This window comes from Limanda limanda, chromosome 4 (assembly GCF_963576545.1).
Source record: "Limanda limanda chromosome 4, fLimLim1.1, whole genome shotgun sequence".
Classification (NCBI taxonomy): domain Eukaryota; kingdom Metazoa; phylum Chordata; class Actinopteri; order Pleuronectiformes; family Pleuronectidae; genus Limanda; species Limanda limanda.
Genome location: NC_083639.1, coordinates 1,416,648 through 1,435,383, shown reverse-complemented (window position 1 = coordinate 1,435,383; position 18,736 = coordinate 1,416,648). Strand labels below are relative to the sequence as shown.

General features: G+C 42.1%; 1 protein-coding gene across 1 annotated transcript in view; it reads right to left on the bottom strand.

Annotated features, from left to right (window-relative positions):
- Positions 1-239: 239 nt before the first annotated feature.
- The window catches only part of LOC133000031 (metabotropic glutamate receptor 4-like), a 124,324-nt gene continuing 105,827 nt past the window's right edge, over positions 240-18,736 (bottom strand). Inside the window, exons 7-10 of the mRNA XM_061069887.1 lie at positions 13,175-13,311; positions 10,768-11,703; positions 2,238-2,484; positions 240-289 (exon numbers count right to left, since the gene is read on the bottom strand). Coding sequence (XP_060925870.1) covers positions 240-289; positions 2,238-2,484; positions 10,768-11,703; positions 13,175-13,311 — 1,370 coding nt within the window. The remainder of the gene's footprint in view (positions 290-2,237; positions 2,485-10,767; positions 11,704-13,174; positions 13,312-18,736) is intronic.

The window sequence follows — 18,736 nt, the reverse complement described above, 5'->3', positions numbered from 1 at the left end:
GTCGTGTTATCAGTTCAGGCCCTGTGTTTAGTCCGTCCCTGCACGTCTTTGTGGTCTCTCCTCACCATGTCGTTTCTTAGGGCAACGCTTCTCTGGTCTCCTGCTGTTCAATGACACATCCTCTCATTTATTTTTTTTTCATTTCCCCCCCCGGCTGTGTGAAGTTCCCCTTGCGTGTTCCCTCATCCGTTCGTCAGGGTGGATATCCTGAATTACGATAAGAACCTCTGTCTCTACCATTAGATTCCGTGGTTGCTGTAGCTGATGTAGGTTTGCTTTGTTGGGAATGCTGAAAGAGATAAAAAGAGAGGGAGGGTTGAGGTGTCAAACTGTAGCACTAGAAAATTATGATATGTGGCCATTTTTGCTTAAGATGAGAAGATTTGTGTCCAGTTGCTGAACAGCTCTCGTGCCGCGGCTCTGCATAAAAGCCAATAATTCCTTAAGATTCCTCTGATCTCCGACCACATTTGAGCCTAAAACACAAATCACAGCATATCCCCCCCCCCCTCCATCCACCTCGCCTCCCTTTCCTTTAGCTATCAGGCCTCAACTTGCCGCTTGTCTCCAAAGACCGTGTTAGCCGATTCGCTGAGGTGGAGCAGATAAATCCTGACATATCGCCACCAGGATCTCGGCAGTCGTGGGAGCTGGCCCGGACAGGAATTTTTCAATTTCATCAAGCCATATATCCGCGCTGCCAATGACAGTGACAAATGGTGCTTATTCAAATAGCCCTGCCCCTGTAAACGCTCACCCCATCAGGATAAATTGCTGCTGGCTATCAATTCTGTGTCTTTGCCTTCTCGCCACTTACTGTAACAAAAGGCCTTATTAACCCTCCACACAAAAACTTAGGGCGAGAGAGGAATTAATGCTGCGCTGTGGAGCTGTGCTGCCGGTCCTCACAGCTCGGTGGCATCGTTACTATTGATGTCTGCCTTTGTGTTAACAGCACATACAATGTCAGCGCTTTTATTTCTCCGGTGTAATAAAACATTCCTCTCTCCTGTTGGTATGAGAAGTAAATACAGTTCTAAAAATGTGCAACAAAAGGTTTGAGTCCTCGTTAGTAAAGTCCAGACTGAAGAAACATATCTGTGCCGACAGACGGGACCGATTTCAAATCCCTCCCCCCGCTTGGGGTGAAGCAGAGGAGCAACGCTTTGAATGTTACACGAGTAATTTCTGCTGACTCACATGCTGAAGTCATTATTTACTTCACTGGAGTAACTCCAGGCTCTGTTGTTGGTAAACACTGAGACACAGAGGAGAACTAGACGGCCCTCTCTAATTTACAATGTGTCTGAAATTAAACGATTAGTCATCAATTTTATTCTATATCGATCGATTAAACTATGACATGTTGAATTAAAACATAGTGAAATGTTTCCCTGATCCCAACGGGAGGTTTTCAAATTGATGTTTTTTGTCCGAAATTTTCAAATAAGAAATGATATTCTTCCATTTCAAGCCACAGCCAGTGAATGTTTGGCTTCATTAAAAGAAACGGATTTAGTTGTTGAGTCAATAATGAGAAACTTCACAGTTTGGAGTTAGATTGAAATGTCAATGATGATTCATACGACATTAACATTTAAATCACTCATCTGGCTTCAAAATGAGTTTCTTCCTTTATTTTTCATAAAACGTTTGATTTTAGTTTAGCTTTTTGCTCTTACATTAAATTAAAGCAACATTTTTAATACCACATTGATTAGAATGTGATACAAGCTGCATCATCATACTGATGGGTAGGTTTACATTTAATAAACCCCATTAGGATGATAAGGCAAACAAATTATTCATCAATTATTCAGTAATTTAACAATCATTAAACCCAAACTCGATAAGCAGCAGAAATGATGTATGTTAACCAATTAAAACACAATTGATTAATGGAAGTTCTACATTTTATATTAGGTCAAAGGTCAGGGGAACATTTAAGTCAGAATTTGCGAAAAACAGCGCAATTTTACTACGAGATTTATACTGAGATAGTCGGCCTAGAAGTGAAATAACTGCAGTTACAGAGACACATTCCATATATTCCTGTTTCAATATGCGAAAGTTTTACTGATGTAGAATTGATGCATTGTTGAGACACAGAATGCCCTCCTCCTCCTCCTCCTCCAACAGTGGCACATTTACTGGATTCAGTCGAGTGTTAAATAACACGCTACACAGCTGTTTATAAGTCACACTGGGCTCCTCCTCATCAGTATTCATGTTCTTACTTTGTGTTTCCAGGCTTTCACACAGCTCGGTCTTTGCTTCTCCGTTGGGTCTGAGTCCGGCCTTGGGGTTGAATTTGTTGGACATGGTGGCGGCAGTAACCACGGCCTTGAGGCTGCGCGTGCGCTTGGGCACATTCTGCTCGGGGTGGAACAGAACCACGTAGACTTTGGGCATGTAGAGCAGCCCCAGGGACACCGAGGCGCTCAGGCTCACCGAGATGGTCAGCGTGGTTGTTTGGATGTACATCTGCGAAAAAAGGAAAAACACCAAACAGTGCACAACACAATCAGTTTAGCCTTTTCAACACTGGATGTTACACGTTTCTCTGTGTGGGTATAGCCGCCACAATGACATCTGCTATGTGTCATTCTAATTAGAGCGTCCAATGACCCGTTTGTTGGCCAAGCTGTTGTTGAAGTAGTTTCCACTGTGTCCAATAACGGCTTCAGAACTCTGCCGTGCAAGTGACGTAATTAAACTGGTTTTAAATCAGCATCTCATCTGCTTAACGGCTCCTGGGCCGGACCAGCCCCGGCCACCTTGTTTGCTTAATTTTCTGCCATGCTAGTTTTAATGTGACCGTCCCGTCAGCGTGAACTCAGATTTGATAACGCCGGCGGATTGGATCCTATTTCTGACTCATTACAAGCGGGACCATAAAAAAAGAAACAAGCTCATGAAAATTTTACACACGGTCAAACTCTCTGATTTGCAGGAGCAGGGTGGTGGTGGTGGTGGTGGGTGTATCGCTCTCATCCGTTCCATTTTAATTGTTTGCAAAGCTTCGGCGAATTAATGAGTCATCTTCGGGGAAGCATTAAAGTAGGAGGAAAGCCTGAGTAATTTCTACACATCACACTATATTGGGACTGCTTGACTGGCCAGCTGAGAGAAATTAACTTGTGTTTGCGTAGTGTCCAATGTAATGATACCGCAGAGTGGAGTTCATCCAACCCTCTACCCATCTCTCTGCAGCAGGAGTCCCGACCTTTTGGAGCCTGGCACAGACACGTCGGTGCAAACACAAAATAAAAAATTTAGTGTAAACATAGGAAACAGGGAACAGAGATGTTTTTTTGGCTCAAATCCCCTCGGAACAGATGATCAAGCTCTTCCAGAGTATCCGAGTTTTCATTTTAAACTGTTTTTTTAATTTGTCACATTCACATCTACACAAATGACAGGCTGTTACATTGAAATCGAGTCCAACATGACCACTGACAAAGTCAATTTGCTTAATTTAAGGACCAATTTGTTTACACGTGGTTATGTTTGTTAACAAACAGTGTGTACAGGCTGTGCACCGCAACCAAAAAGGCTCAATTAGGTGGATTTTCCGGTGCGAATACAAGGGGCTTACCATCTGTGTAAAATTGGGAATCACAGGAATTCTTCCTGTTCATTCGTTTCTGCCGACATCGCATGAAAACCGACAAACAGCTGGTTCGGCATTGTGCTTGATACCTCAGCACACTACAGATGAGACAGACGCCTCCACTTCCTGTTGTACATGTTCTCATTTATGAATTCAGTGTCAGTATAAGGATAAAATGTACTTACTCCAATGTGAGCGGGAGCTGACACTTCATATGAGGAGAGGTTGTTTTCACTGGGTTTTACAATGTAGGGAAATGTATTTTTATTATTCTCAGCCAATAGAGTATTGAGCCATATTTTAGAAATAAAGAAAAGTTTCAGTGGAGTAAATTTTTCCCTTTGTTGGTTGGATGGTTGTTTTTTTAGCACGTAAAAGAAAACTTGGTGAAAGGATGAAACATGAAAGAAAAGTTAAATAACTGCCAGCAAATATTTTATGGATCTTGATGTATATAGTTCTGGTAAATGGAGGGGACTGATATCTACGAGGATAACATTTGTTGTGGAACTGAATGAAACTCTGGATTCATTGGATTTAATAAGATAGGTTTGTGTAATTTATGAATTTGTTCATCACTTGTTTTATCATTGTAACATTCTAGCTGTCTCAGTGTATTTAATCAATTTGATATAAATAAAAGATAATCTTCCTTATAGCCATATAGCTTATAGCAACAAATAAACTTATCTTCTTTTTTCTTTTATTAGCTCATTTTCCAGCCTTACTGATGATATATAGCTACAAGTTTGATAACTTTGAAAACCACAAAGTATTGAACAACAAGCTCCCTAACAACTTCACTTTGAGGCTCTGAAGCCTGATATCTAGCATCTGTATATTTCTATGGTTAGAAAAAAGAAAAAGCATTTGTGTTGTTCTCAAACTGCCTCAAGCAGAAGCTGTTTTTATTACTTTAAATAACATAATTGAGTTGTGCTTTCATTTTTCTGTCCTCTTAAGGCAGCTTATTAAAATGTTGAGAAAACATCAAGCTTATTACTTATTAAATGAATAAAGAAACAAGCTATGTGTCTTTTTGTTTTTCATTATTGACTGAAATTAAAAGTATAATATACCATTCCACTTTTAAAGATGGATCATACCTCTGTGGTTTGACTGGTTGAGTCTGTAACAACTGCTGATTGAAACCCACTACCTTTCTGCTGGTTTTCCATCAAAGCGGAGTAACATTTTGTTGATGTGCAGATGTGACCTCTGCTTGAATATCCTGTTTGTTTCTATGACGCGTTGCTCTCCCTCTGGACTGCATGCATCTCGTCTCAGTGCGGCCTGGTGCCATGTGGGGCTGCTGGCCTCAGAGAACAGTGGAAGAATTGAAGCAGTATGATGGAGGGACAGCTGTGGTGGTCCTCTCCCAGCTGTAGGGAGCGTTAACCAGTGAACTGCTCTGGGCTCATTTCACTGCCGCCTCAGGGACCGACTGTTGAACCCAAGCTGTTACCACAAGAATAAAAGAAAACCAATCTGTGTTGCCTTTCCTCCAAGAATAGCTTCCTTTTTGGACAAGCTGTTACAGGTTACTTATAGATTCTGTTAGTATAACTGAAACAAGTATTACGATTTATTACGATTTATACTATATATATAAGTGTTATATCAATATCGTAAAATATACACAAAACTAGTCTAGGTCTAACTATATTTCCCATTCCAATTATGAAATTCTATACTATTTCATCATCATCATCATTAATATGTTTTCTGAATTTATTTGTCTATAAAACAGATGAATTGAAAACGTGATTAACAATCATCACGATTTTCCAAGGTCACAAACTCACATGTCTCAAAAGAATTTTAAAAGAAAATTTCAAGTTATCATATCAGTGAATGAGTCACAAAAGGATTTGAGGATTTTCTTGTAATAATATTTGCCAATTAATTAATTAAAATGATTTTGTAAATATTATATGACGACAAAAAATAAACTATCGATGCAATTAAATACATGTCACTGTTTCACATTAAGGTCAAGTAAATGAAAGCTTGATTTTATTCTTCATTAAATTAAAATTATTTTAAATTATTTTATTAGATAGAATGCTTAACAGATTTAAATTAAACAGTTATAAGACAACTAGTGTTTCACTTATATTGGCTCTTTAAGGTCAATGTGAGTATTGACATTTGTTTTTTATCATTTAAAAAAACTTCTCCCACTCTACTGCCTCTGAGAGTCGCAGTGTGTTTACTCACAAACCGAGTCCTGTTCACTGTGTCAGTTCTGCTCCCATGTTCAATCCATTCATTTGTCTCCTCCTGATTGCAGTGCACCTGATCGTGCACCGGGCGCAGCACATGAAAGAGAGTTTCTGTGTTTCCCACTCGCCTGACAGGCCTTCAGCGGACCGTGCCTGGGGCAAGAGGCAACACAGGAGAAGTACAGCCGCAAAACATGGGAGGAAAAAAACACTGGGATCTATGAGTCCATACCGTATCTGACATGAGGAGTTAAAAAAAAAAAATCACACACCACTGGCTTTAGAGTGAGCTCAGCTAAGTGAGAGCGTCTGTAATAACTGATAACTTAAGATTAATCTGAGGGTTAATAAATGTAAACAGATAAACTGATTCTATTTCCTGCCGGGGACTCTGGAGAGCTTCTGCTCCAGGATGCAAACTATCAAATTCATTCAAACTGTATAATTCCCTATTTTACACGGAGCTACTGGGTTATTTCTCAGCATGCAGCACACATGTTGTGCAGAGAGACTTGCTGCATGAGACTTTAATTGCACACTAATTAAGTTTATAAACAAATAGGAGCCCCTGGGGGACTCAATAATATACCTTCATGGGAGAATGTCATTTATTAAGATCACAATCCTTTGGCCTTGATTAGGTTCACTCCCTGTTCAGCCATTACTGGAGCGCCGGGGGTCAATAGCCAGGACCCAGAGGGGCCGCTGTGCTTTCGGCCTAATGAACGCAGCGACCGCTCTCTGAAGATGCTGCTCGGCTCTCTCTGTAGCATCGCTCTTCATTATGTAGCATTGAGCCTGTGGGACATTAGTGTGAGTAATGCTGATAATCTGTGGACTGAGGAGAGACAAAGAAGGAAATGGAAAAGGACCGGGACGAACGCAGAGGACGCTCCTGTCTAACATCTGGTCTTGCTGAACTCCCACTCAACTCCCACTCTTTGTCCGACCGGCGCACCGACAGCAGTTCGGCTGACACCGCCAAAAGTGTGATGGAAACGTAACGGCGAAATAAACAACACCGTTCAATCCGTCAGTCCATTCGTGCACTCGCGATGGCAGCGCCTCTTTGTGTGGGCTGATTGAATTTGAATTGAGCCCATTGTTCTAAAGCCCATTTCCATGCAGGCTATCGTTCGGCGCTCCTCCCCCGGCCTCCTTCTCCATAGACAACCCCCCTGATTTAGACGCTTTCTCCAGGTAAGCAGGTGTCACATCTATTCCTGACGGCAGCGCACAGTTCAGTGATCGTGCTCCACAGATAGAGCAGGTGTCTCTGTCTGAATGATGGAGGGAGCCTCCTGCGCGCTTCGTTACGTTTATCCCTCTGCCAGGTTGACAAATAAATGGCTGTGCTTGTAATGCCGAGGCAGAGGCCTGTTGTAAACTGGTGATGAGAGCATAGGCGACGAGATAAGGTAAATCAAGACCTCAGAGGAAGTGGAGCATTTAATTGCTCTGAACTACATGTCAGCGTGGGCTGTGAGGCTTTGTGGGGCCTGTCATTTACAGTACGATGAATACGAGGTGCGCTTGCTTTGACATGTTAATTATTTTAATAGGTACATTGTTTATGTAACCGCTCAGAAAATCTGTCACAGGTTTTATTTTCTTACGTTTGAACTGTTAAAGCCAAGAACTCCTATTAAAAGAACACATGTTGTTAGTAGCTGGTCTTCAGAACATACATATGTTCACAGTACACATGTTTTTCTATTTAGGGATAGCTTGATTTGTCATTTCAATTATTAGAGGTTATAATTTCACCCCTGTCCGTGTGTTTGTCGATTTGTTGGTTAGTTGCTTAGTTTGTTTGTCATCAGGATTATGCAAAATCTACGAACAGATTTCACCAAACGTGTTGAAATGATGGGAAACGGCCAAGAGAGAAGTCATTCTATTTCGCTGTGAATCTGAAGCAAGCTGAAAATTCCTGGTCGGCATCGGCATGCCTGCAAATCTATACTGATACGAAACCACATGTTTAAGGTATAATCCAGATAAAACTGCAGTTTTTCTTTTCACAGAAATCACGTTTTCATCACAACTATTGCTCTGCACTGCCACCAGCAAGTACTATGTATAGATAAGTGGAAAATAAGGGATTTCAGGGAGTGTAGCGTCAGCACATCTAGCTCAAATGTCAACAATTTGACAATATTTCATGCAGGAAAGTCAGTTTCAGGGAGTGACACCAGTGCCGACAATTACAGCACTAGCAATCTCATGAAGTGAAAAAAATGCTGAAACTTACACGGATTGGTCGAACCCCACGAATAGACTGTTTCCACCAACTTGATTGATTTATTTTTAGTCTCTGACAGTGTGGAAAGAGCATACACAAAATGCACACTGTACGACTGGTCGGTAACGAGAGGAGTTGGCAACAGACAACACCACAAATGTCCAACTGTCATGTTTTCTTGCACCACAACAAACATGGACAGCGTCCAGCAGCTTGCACTGTGTCTGTGCAGAGCAATGTGTGCTGAGAGGAGAGAAACAGGAGGGATCTGTCTGTCTGACGAAATGCTAAATAAACTTCCCTGGTATAAATGACTCAAAGCACTTTACACTACGATGCACATTCACCCATTCACACGGTGCTTCTTCATTTCAATGTTTGTTCTATAGTCACTCACCTTGGTGGTTAGTGAATAACCTGCACTTCCTTCTGTGCCACACCCCATCCATCCATCCCTACCATCCATCCATCCATCCATACATCCATCCGTCCATCCGTCCATCCGTCCATCCATACATACTGTACATACATGCATAAAAAGAATTTATATCTTGGCTGATCAAAATTAGATGTCTGAAGATGTGGCCTTCGACAATAGGAAACTGTGATTGTTTTAAGTAAATACATTTTTATAATTATTATTACTTCATCTTTTGCTTCTAATGGATCATGGTCATCCACTCTACCATCGCCACAGAGCTTTGTCATTTGAGGACCGATGCTGTATTTTATTTCTGGGAAGTCAGTTTGTTAAAAGCGTTCCACTATAACAAAGAAGCGTGCACGGCCTTACTTCCCCTCAACCGTATTAGAGTGTAATGCTTTTTTCCTGACTCGACACTCAAAGGCCCTTTTAATTTTATATTAAATGTGATTTCACTTTTAAATTAATAAAAGGGGTAAAAGTGGAACATTTCCCTGAAGCTAAATTTCCATGTTTGAGTTTCATTTTATGTTTTACCTTAACGCTTGTGGCGCAGGGCAATGATAGAAGTTCTCTAATCGATAAAAATAGGCCTATCTCCCGGCCATTGTGTGTACAGTTTTCGACAGAATATAAAAATTAATGAGTGAGTCATAAAATTTGGAGCGTGGAAACTGAGGGTCTTTGATTAGTTTTTTGAGTTTGTAAATCATCATCATTTAAATTCATCCGAGGTACAGAAGAAGAAGACGAAACAAAAAAGTAGGACTTCACTTACCCTTTATAGATTTTTCTCTTTCCCCACTTGTATTTTACTATTCAGAGCCATGCCGGCTAATGGATTACCTCATCCTCCAAAAAAGCTCAATAGCTCTGTGATTGTTTAATTCTCTTTCATCTTCAGAGAGGAGATGGGATGATTAAACAAAGGCTCGCCGGTATCCATGGCTGCTGTTGACATGCGACTTAGGATGTGCAACGCTCACATTAAAAAATAAGGTGGGCTTTGTACTTGGGCAGCTTTTTCTTTATTGTGTATGATAATCAAGAATGTAATACTTTTATTGGTGCATAGGCAATTTTTATTGTCTACATCAGTGGATTTATGGGGCACGATAAGACAGACATTCAGATTCACACAAGTTGAGGCTCCGTGGTGTTAACACAACATGCAACATATGAGAAAACGTCATTAAAGTGGGAGTCACACACTTTTTTACTAATCAATATTAATGTAATACACTTGGCTGCAGCAATGTGGGTGTTTTCTGCAATGCTGTCGACTTTGAACTGTAGAATCTGATTTTAGGATGCTGAGCATGATGCAATGCACACTCTCCATCTGTGTTTCCACACAGGTAACCATCGCAGCCAGTTTCCTGAGCCAGGATTCTGATGCATTGTTTCGTGTAAAGGAGGTAAGGATTAATTTGTTGCATCTGTCAGACCCATGCTGGCACAGCTGATAGTGTCCCTGCCAAAATGAGGCTTTTCCCTCTTGGCTTCTCTTGTAGCCACTGAGCCCCTTTCGTTTCACGGCCAAAGACCTCTTTCAACTGGATATACACATTTCTACTGTGTCATTGTTGTACCCTTTTGGCTTCGACTCATCTGGAGGCGCGTTCCAAGCCCCTTCGGATCCCTCTTGACCTGTAGCCTCCCAGTGCTCCCACTGGATGTGATCCAGGTCCACGGTTCACAAGGTCAGGAACATTGATTTGACATGGGAATATGAGTCTGCGCTTGTGTTTATGTAAACAGCTCATGGGTTTCTAATGCACTGTGGCATACAGCCATCACATATTGAGTCACAGGTTTGTGTGCTGCCCGCAGAGTTATTAGAGAATGAACTCAGAAAACTGTGTCCACACTTGGAGAGTGTTAGTCTGAGATTTCCGCATGACATCCCGTTTTTTAGCTGCTGTTTTTAGCAGCTGAGTTCCATTCACTTCATTTCTAAAATTGAAGTTGTACTAATAAAGCATAGTTGAATATTTTGATATGAAAATAAGCATTTGCTCTCTATCATATGTGTGGGATGAAGCTCAAAGTATTAAGATTAAAGAACTGTACTGTCAGTAATGGGAAACGTTTTGTGTAGTAACTGCACGATTTAAACATGAAAAGTCAAAGCACTTACTATCCACAATAGTTCCAAGTATAAGTACCTTGTAATGACTATGATTTCAAAGTAATAGTTTCAATCAGTTGTATCAATAGCAGGAGAAGAGAAATCAAGCAGAAGTGGTTGTAATCTTACCTTCTCCGTGGACTGTGAAGTGCCAAAGAAGATTGGGATGAACGCCAGCCAAATAATGCAGGTGGTGTACATGGTAAAACCGATGGGTTTGGCCTCATTGAAGGTCTCGGGCACCCCTCTGGTTTTAATGGCATACACTGTACAGGTGACCATGAGCAGCATGCTGTAGCCCAGCAGGCAGATGAGAGACAGGTCAGAGATGTCACACTTGAGCACACCACGAGCCAGCACGGGGTTAGACGTCCTCTGGTCCTCATAGTCAATGATTGCCTTGGAGGGATCAACGCCAAACCAGATGCACACCCCAAGCAGCTGCACTGACGCCAGGGTGAAAGTGATGGCCAGCTGGGAGGCTGGAGAAATTAACTTGGGCGCACTCACGGACATGCTACCCTGCTCAAAGATGCGGTAAATACGATTGGTCTTGGTGAGTAGGGCCGCGTAGCTGATGCTCATCCCCAGACCCAAGAAGATCCTCCGCAGGGAGCAGATTCCTACATCGGGGGTGGAAATCATCAGGAATGTTGTGGCATAGCAGAGAAAGATGCCAGTTAGCAGCACGTAGCTCAGCTCTCGGCCCGATGCCTTCACGATGGGGGTGTCGTTGTGGCGGATGAACGTGACCACCACAAACAAAGTGGCCATGATGCCAAGTACAGCAATAAGCACCGGGATGACCGCCCACGGAGAGCTCCACTCCAGCTTCACAATGGGGATCGGAGCACAACCCGTGTGGTTCTCGTTTGGCCGCAAATCAAAGCGGCACATCTTGCACGTGTAGGTGTCCGCCTGATACTGATAACCATCACAGCGCTCGCAGTGCCAACAGCAGGGGATGCCCTTCACAATTTTCTTGCGCTCACCAAGCTGACAGGGATGGCTGCAGATTGAGGAAGGGATCTGACGGACACCACCCGGCCACTGCATCGAACGAACCTGCGACGGCAGAGAGATACAGAGATATGAAGGGATGTTAAGACAGATGAGAAGAGATTTGTGCTAAGCTGCCTGTATCCTTTAAAATGGCAGTGACAGGTAGTGATGCTTTACTGATCCCAGAAGATCCGCAGCCCCGGGGTTCAAGGAAAGTCTAGACAGATGGTACTTATTGTTTGGGTTTTTGATCTTGTACTAAAATATGATTTGATACTACTTGGTTATGAGCTGTGGCAGTGGGGCTAGTATCTTTTTCCCCATGTGAGTCTCTAGCTGGAACTGGAAAGGAAGGATTTGTCTCCCTGCATCTCTGTCTATGTGTGGACATATTTTGTCACCGCAAAAACATCACAACATGCAATATACAGTCACTAAACTTTAAAGTTGCTAAGTTAAAATCAAAGGGTCGAGGTCAAAGAAGGGAGTCGCCTGACCCTTAATTGCCGAAAGCTACATGGTCAGAATGTCTGCGTGATATTAGTGGCTGTGGAGATTCTCTATTCTTATATAGATTCAGCAAAAATGTCCCAGTGTGAGGTCAAATTATGTGAAGGGCAACACACAGGAGGAAAAGGAGGGAACATAGTTTGCTCTACAGGAAACTGACAGTGTTTCATTCTTCTTGATCCAGTTGTTTGTTTTCAAAAATCAATACTCAAGAGAAACAAATGATGAATTCCTTTCCAGCCGACTCCTCTCTCTGGTGGACCCCTCCTCCCCCATCCTTTTTTACAGGCATACTTGTAAAGATAAATTAAATTCCTCATTTAAAACGGTGCCGCTCTCTTTAATGTTATCAATTTTTTTTCAATGGTGACTGTTCATCCAAAGCCGGTAAATGTGTCTCTAAATATGTATTTAATTAAGAACTCAAAGAACGCTAATTAAATATAGCCGGCTTTAGAGTCGGAGCTGGCACGTTCCACAGTCGGTGCCCAGCACAATCCTTCGCCTTATTCTCGGCATAGCGCACGTTGTGAGAGGAGCACGGCAGACAAAGCTCCTCTCCAACTGCTTCATGTGTTCAATCCTGCTCTACTTCGCCCGCCCAAGGCCTCCTCTTCGTTTTGTCAAAACATAATTTGTTTGGTGCCTTCATGTAATTTGCAGTTATAATACCGTTACTCCATCACATCTCCTGCCCACAGTATTGTTTTTGTGAGTCACTGATGCCGCCTGGAGAGATGATATTTAATATGTCTGTCCTTAAGCTTTCATAGCGCTCTCTTTTCATCACAGTCTGCCCTGTTAATCATTCAAGCGCCCTCTGGATATTTACACCTTTGAAGATGGCACTCGGCGCTATCAAATGGTTTGGGACGAGGAAGTGGGCGAACACGCAGCTGCGGAGAAGTCAGGTTTTTAGAGAGGGATTTTCGCTGCGGACGCCAACGTTAACACAACACTTGCAGGGAGAATGGAGAATATCTGCGTATGAGCGGGCAATGGATAGAAAAAGAGAAATGCTTACGTTAAAGTGGAGCTGATCTGTCCAGTGGCCGATGATTTTGTATTCAGCCGTTTGGTTTTGGATCTGGTACTGGTAGATCTCGTAGCGTCCAGGGGCGTCTCCATTTTCGTTGAAGAGCACAGGGTTGCCGGCTATGCCTAAAGGAGAGATAAATTATCATCATCATCATCATCATTTACTGCACATGCTATTTTCTGTGTTGTGAGCATGAATCCGTGAAGGCAAACTAATGCGATGCCGTTATTATTGCAGTTATTAAGGCGATCATTCCAGCACATTATAAACCAAGCTGATGTTTGTGGATTCTTTCTTTTTCTTTCTCATTCAATGAGAACATATTTTCAATAGCTGTGGATGTTTCCCTGTGAAAACATATAGTTAGACTCATGGTCACACCGGATGATTCTTGAACATAAGGTTACACATTCAATCCCAGCATTGAAAAAACAGCTGAGGACTTTCTGTGCCTGTTGTGTTTCAAGATAAAATATATACTGTACGTAGTGTGGAAAGTGACATGGTGAATAGGAATGTGGCGTGTGTCTGACTTTCATGCTGTAACACATCAATCTTTTCCTCTCCAACCATGACCGTGATCTTTTGTAGACCGCAGATATGTCGAAAACCGACATTTATTGAGGTAAAAGTTTGAAATAATTGTGATATTGATTTGAGTCATATCTCCAAGCCCTATATTTAATATTAAAGTAGTCGTATAGCTGCCTTAAAACCATTTTACTACAGTTGGCTTATAATTCTTGTCTTCCTGGTCTCTTCTCTCTCCTCAAGTCACCCAAGGGCTAATGGCTGCCCACCCTGTTTCCTGTTCTGCTTGAAGTTTCTGCCTGTTAAAAGGGATTTTTCTTCTCCACTGTCGCCGAGTGAAGCTCATTGTCGGAGCTGTTGGGTGTCTCTTTATACTATTGTCAGGTCATGACTTCACTATGCCAGGTACTTGAGACTATGTATCTTGTGGTGCTATGCACACTACAAGGGCACAAATGGAGCATAAACCTCCTCAAAGGCTGATAACCCATCTCGTCATGTTAGAGAAAGCGAAAAAGAAATGGCTGGATCTGCCCATTCATCCAAATCTGCTCAAAACGAATATAATGGGTTCTTCCTTGAGTCAGGCTTAACAGTTCACAAAACCGGTTCGGTAGTTTTGGAGTAAAGAGTGTGTCCGTGACAAGTAAACCTCCACTACTGGATATATACAGCTAGTGGATCATATATTGTACAATCCCTGGTTCACTGGATAGATCTGGGATTAAGAATGGAGACTCCATCTTTATACGTAGCTAACAAGATATAGATGCACGACAAATACAGGCAGTAGAGAAAAAGTGACTGAAGTGGCCAAACTGAAAGTGACACTAGTGGGACAGAAATGTCGCCCACTAGTCATCATATTGAGCAAAAGGAAACCAAATAACACATTCCTGACATAAATCTGCATGAACACGTTGTCAGGCTCGGTGAATGATATAAAACCAAATCTAATCAGATTATCAGGCTACATTTTAACTTCACGTTGTACTTTAGTGTGATGTTCTGCTTAACCTCAAGATTACTATTGTAGAAAACAACACTTTTAAATTATATTCAGACAACTACAATAACAACAATTTGATAATAGGGCCATCCACTTAAAGCTGCGTTTTGCAACCAGCGTAGCCTCGTGTCCGTACTGGCTAAAATAAATCGATAAATTGATAAATTGAAAAACCACAAATGACCCTCACTTCAACTCAAACTCACTTTCATCCCCGTTCATGGCATCTGTTCGGTTTGTCCTCTGCTGTGATAACCATGTTTAACAATGTGCTCCCGTGTGGCGTTTTGAAGATGGGCTGTAATGCCGTGTCACAAAGAGAGCACACCAAAGATTTCTTTGTGAGCTCCCCAATGGAAAAGCAGATGAGCCTCCATTTCAGTCCAGCAATCTGTTTAATCATGATGGAACGTGGAGTGGTTCTCTCCTCAGAGGGAGCACGAGGGAAACTTCATGTCTAATTGCTTTTCTCGTCAGCTCCTAACAAACGTCTATACCTTCCAACCGATGAAAGCCCTAAGCCCTTGCATTTTTATTTTTTTTCTCCACTGGCTGGTTTATTATTAAGTCTCCCAAAACACAATGAGCACCCCAGTTAAGAACAAGAGGGTAAACGTGGCCAATTGCCGCTGATGGATTTCTGCTGATGAGTAACCCCCCCCGCTCTTTGTTTTAACCCTGGAGGATGCGGCGCCCTAATCCACATCTCCATGAGTCAGGCCTGCTGGATTACGGCATTACCTTTTCACTCAGCCTCGCCTGCGTGACAATGCTGCCCACATCACAAAGCAGCCAGTGATCACGGGAGGATTACAGTGACTCTATGAAGCGGAGAAGCATTATGTTTATAGAAAACATATTAAGCTCATCAACGGGCGTTGCTAAACTGTCATATTTTTCCATCACAGATTAGAATCTTGCTGTTTTCTTCCATTTCCTGCAATTTCCGGAGCTTTTAAAATAAAATGCTTTGAAACCTTCTGCCTTTTACTGTCACGGTCGGGGTTATGTGCTCGAGCCTGTGAGTGCTTATGTGGACACCGCTGTCAGTGGAAGAGGAAATTGGACGCTGAATGCCACACTGGTGGTTTTCGAGAGAATAATACAGCAACACTGCCGGCATAACGCTGTTGATATGATTATATTAAACTGCTTCATGGGTCTTTCGGTCATGCTTGCTTTTCAAATGAAGACCTTCCGGAGATTGACACTCTCGGCTTTGAGCTACTGTACATCTGTAAGTCTGTATGCACGAGTTTCACCTGTTACCACTGCTCGTATATAACGTGCTTGTTTAATGCTGGGGTTGGTAATCCTGGGAAAGCTAGAAAGACACTTCCCAACCCCCTCCCGTCTTTCCCCTTATCAAAGCTTGTCTATGCTTGTCTCTGCTTTAGGCGACCACAGGCAGGGTTGCAGGCAGTCAGGCAGGTGCACCAGCAAATCATTTCATTTTGTGTGGATGAAATGATTAGTCGGGTTTATTACACTCCTGCGAGGGAATCAGAAACTGGCTTCCTTTTGTTTTTTTTCAAACAACTTTATTTATTGGTGGCTGTCTGAACGTGAAGAGGATTTCATCAAATATGTTTCAGATACGACTTATCAACCCTCACCTACAGTCTAAAAAGGCAGAAAACCAAATTGCAAGTAATTTCAAGATTTTAAGATAAAAATTCTAAGTTGTTTTTTTTGGGGGGGGATAGTATGATTGTTGACCTGTTAATCAATTTGTGAGTTGTGAGTCCCAATGATCCCTACGGCGCAGACTCACCAACACAAGATGGCAGCTCCGAGTTTCCGGGTTCTTTTTGCTTAATTTTTGTACAGTGGAGACCTGTCTTCCATTTTTATATATAAAGTCTACGTTTTTCTTAAGCCAGTGGGGCATCCTCTTCATTAGGGTGCATTGGGGGGCAGTATGCTCAACGTTTGAGTTGCAGATGAGGAATTAGAAGCTGTCATGTGGCACAAACTGCTTGTCTAAACAGTCGGCTCACTAGTCAGGTTAATAATGAGCCCCTCGGAGGCCTGTGCCACCGCTGCATCGTGCCGCGCTCCACCACAGGCCACTCGTTTGCTCCCTGCTTTGTATGCTCTCAAACAAACGCTGGGGTTAATGGAGTGCTTGTAATTACATGTAATATTTAATGATCATGGTATTGCTCCACCTCCCTCCTCCGCTGCACGCACACACACACACACACATACACACACACCTTAATAATTACCCAAGTGTGATCATTAATCCAACATGTGCTTGTTCTGCATGGATGCACAACCAGGACACCTTGGTGAACGGCAGCACAGCTTGCTGCCCTCTACACGGGTCATTAACTTTTAATGACCATTGCCCAGGTAAATCATGCAGAATTTATCATGGATGCACTTTCTTTTTGGGGAGTGTTTGTGTTACTTTTCTCACCTTGCTGCCTCTGTCATGACATTTGAAAGATTACCCACTCACAGCACATATGGTTCTGCTATATTGAAATGTTGCAAACGTTAAATTAGCTTAAAAAAACGTACTCTAGCATAATGTACATGCAAATTATACGTCTCATTACTAAACTGCATCATTTCTCCTCCTGAACAGATACACTGCTCAATGCTAATTTCCAACTGTCCTTGTCCTGCCCTTGCACTTTACTGTCAGGTGACTGATAGTTCAACTTAACAGTTAGTGCAGATTCCTAATGGATGGAATCTTGCCCTCTGAGCCCCTGAGAGGTGTTTAATGTGAAGCAGCAGTGCAAGACGGATTGAGTGTATTGACGATGACTCAACCAGTGCTGCAAAAATCTTGAACTAATAACGGAGGGTTACAAGAGAGTAACTCTGCAGCTCTATGGGGATGAATATGACCTGAATTTGGCCTCATAACAGGAATAGATCGATTTTTATCAGTAATTAAATGCAACATGTGAAAATACTGTAACAGTAGCAGCAAGAGAGCTGTGTCGTGATTTCAGAACTGGTCTGACCAGAACAAATTGGGCTCAAGCAGAACTTGAGTGAGTGTAAGAGAGCTTTAGCAGCAGGTCAAAAAAAATCTAGCCTCAAATAAGCAGCAGATCCAACAATTTAAAGGATTTCCCCTTTTTATGTTCAAAATCAAAGGTCATAAAATGTCATGAAATAGTGTTTGAAATGTTTTGAGATCGTACATTTTGAGGGGATGACTTATTGGAAGCGATATTGGGCCTTGTGGATTTACCTCTAGCTTATGTCTTCATCAGTGTCTGTTAACAGCAAAATTAAAAAACTACCAGATTACCATGACCATTAGTGGATGTGTTATTATTTAATACAATGCATCACAATAGAAATAATTGTTATATCATATTTTCAATAGAACAATATTGTTGTTGATTCAAAACACATTGGCCAGCTCGAATGTTCAGCTTGACGTCCTAAAAAGCATTTCACTTGCTTCGTGCATATACTGGGATAATGTGATAAGACACGCTCATAAAACTGGGAAATGGCAAATCCTGTCTTTGATGTGAATAAGCCTGTTTCAAACAAAGTCATGGTTCTTCACTGCAGCTAAGTGAAGTAAAAGCTCTTTCTGAGGATGTACAGTACATTTCTTTGGTGTGGTCCTTTAAGGTGACAAGAAAATATATATAAACGTAGCCTCTGGTAAAATGAACAGGCTTCACAGTGTTATGATGTTAGATTTTTAGGAAGAACAGGCCTGAGTTTCACGTCAGTATTGAAGTGAAAACATTTGCATTATGCGAAAAATGTGTCAATTGGAATCATCCTTTTGAGCCCCACAACAATGAGGACGTGGCACATCTTTGACAGGAGAGGAATAGGTGTGGAAAGATGGGAAAAAAATACCCGAGAACTCGCCTTTTTTATTCTTCACTCGACTGTCCCCGGTGAGAATGACGCTGGAAAGGCCACTGCTTTTCAGACGGCGGCAGAGCGAAAACACTTTTCCCTGACGTGATAGCGAGAGACATGAAACACTGATGGGAAGCTTCATTCAGCCGAGG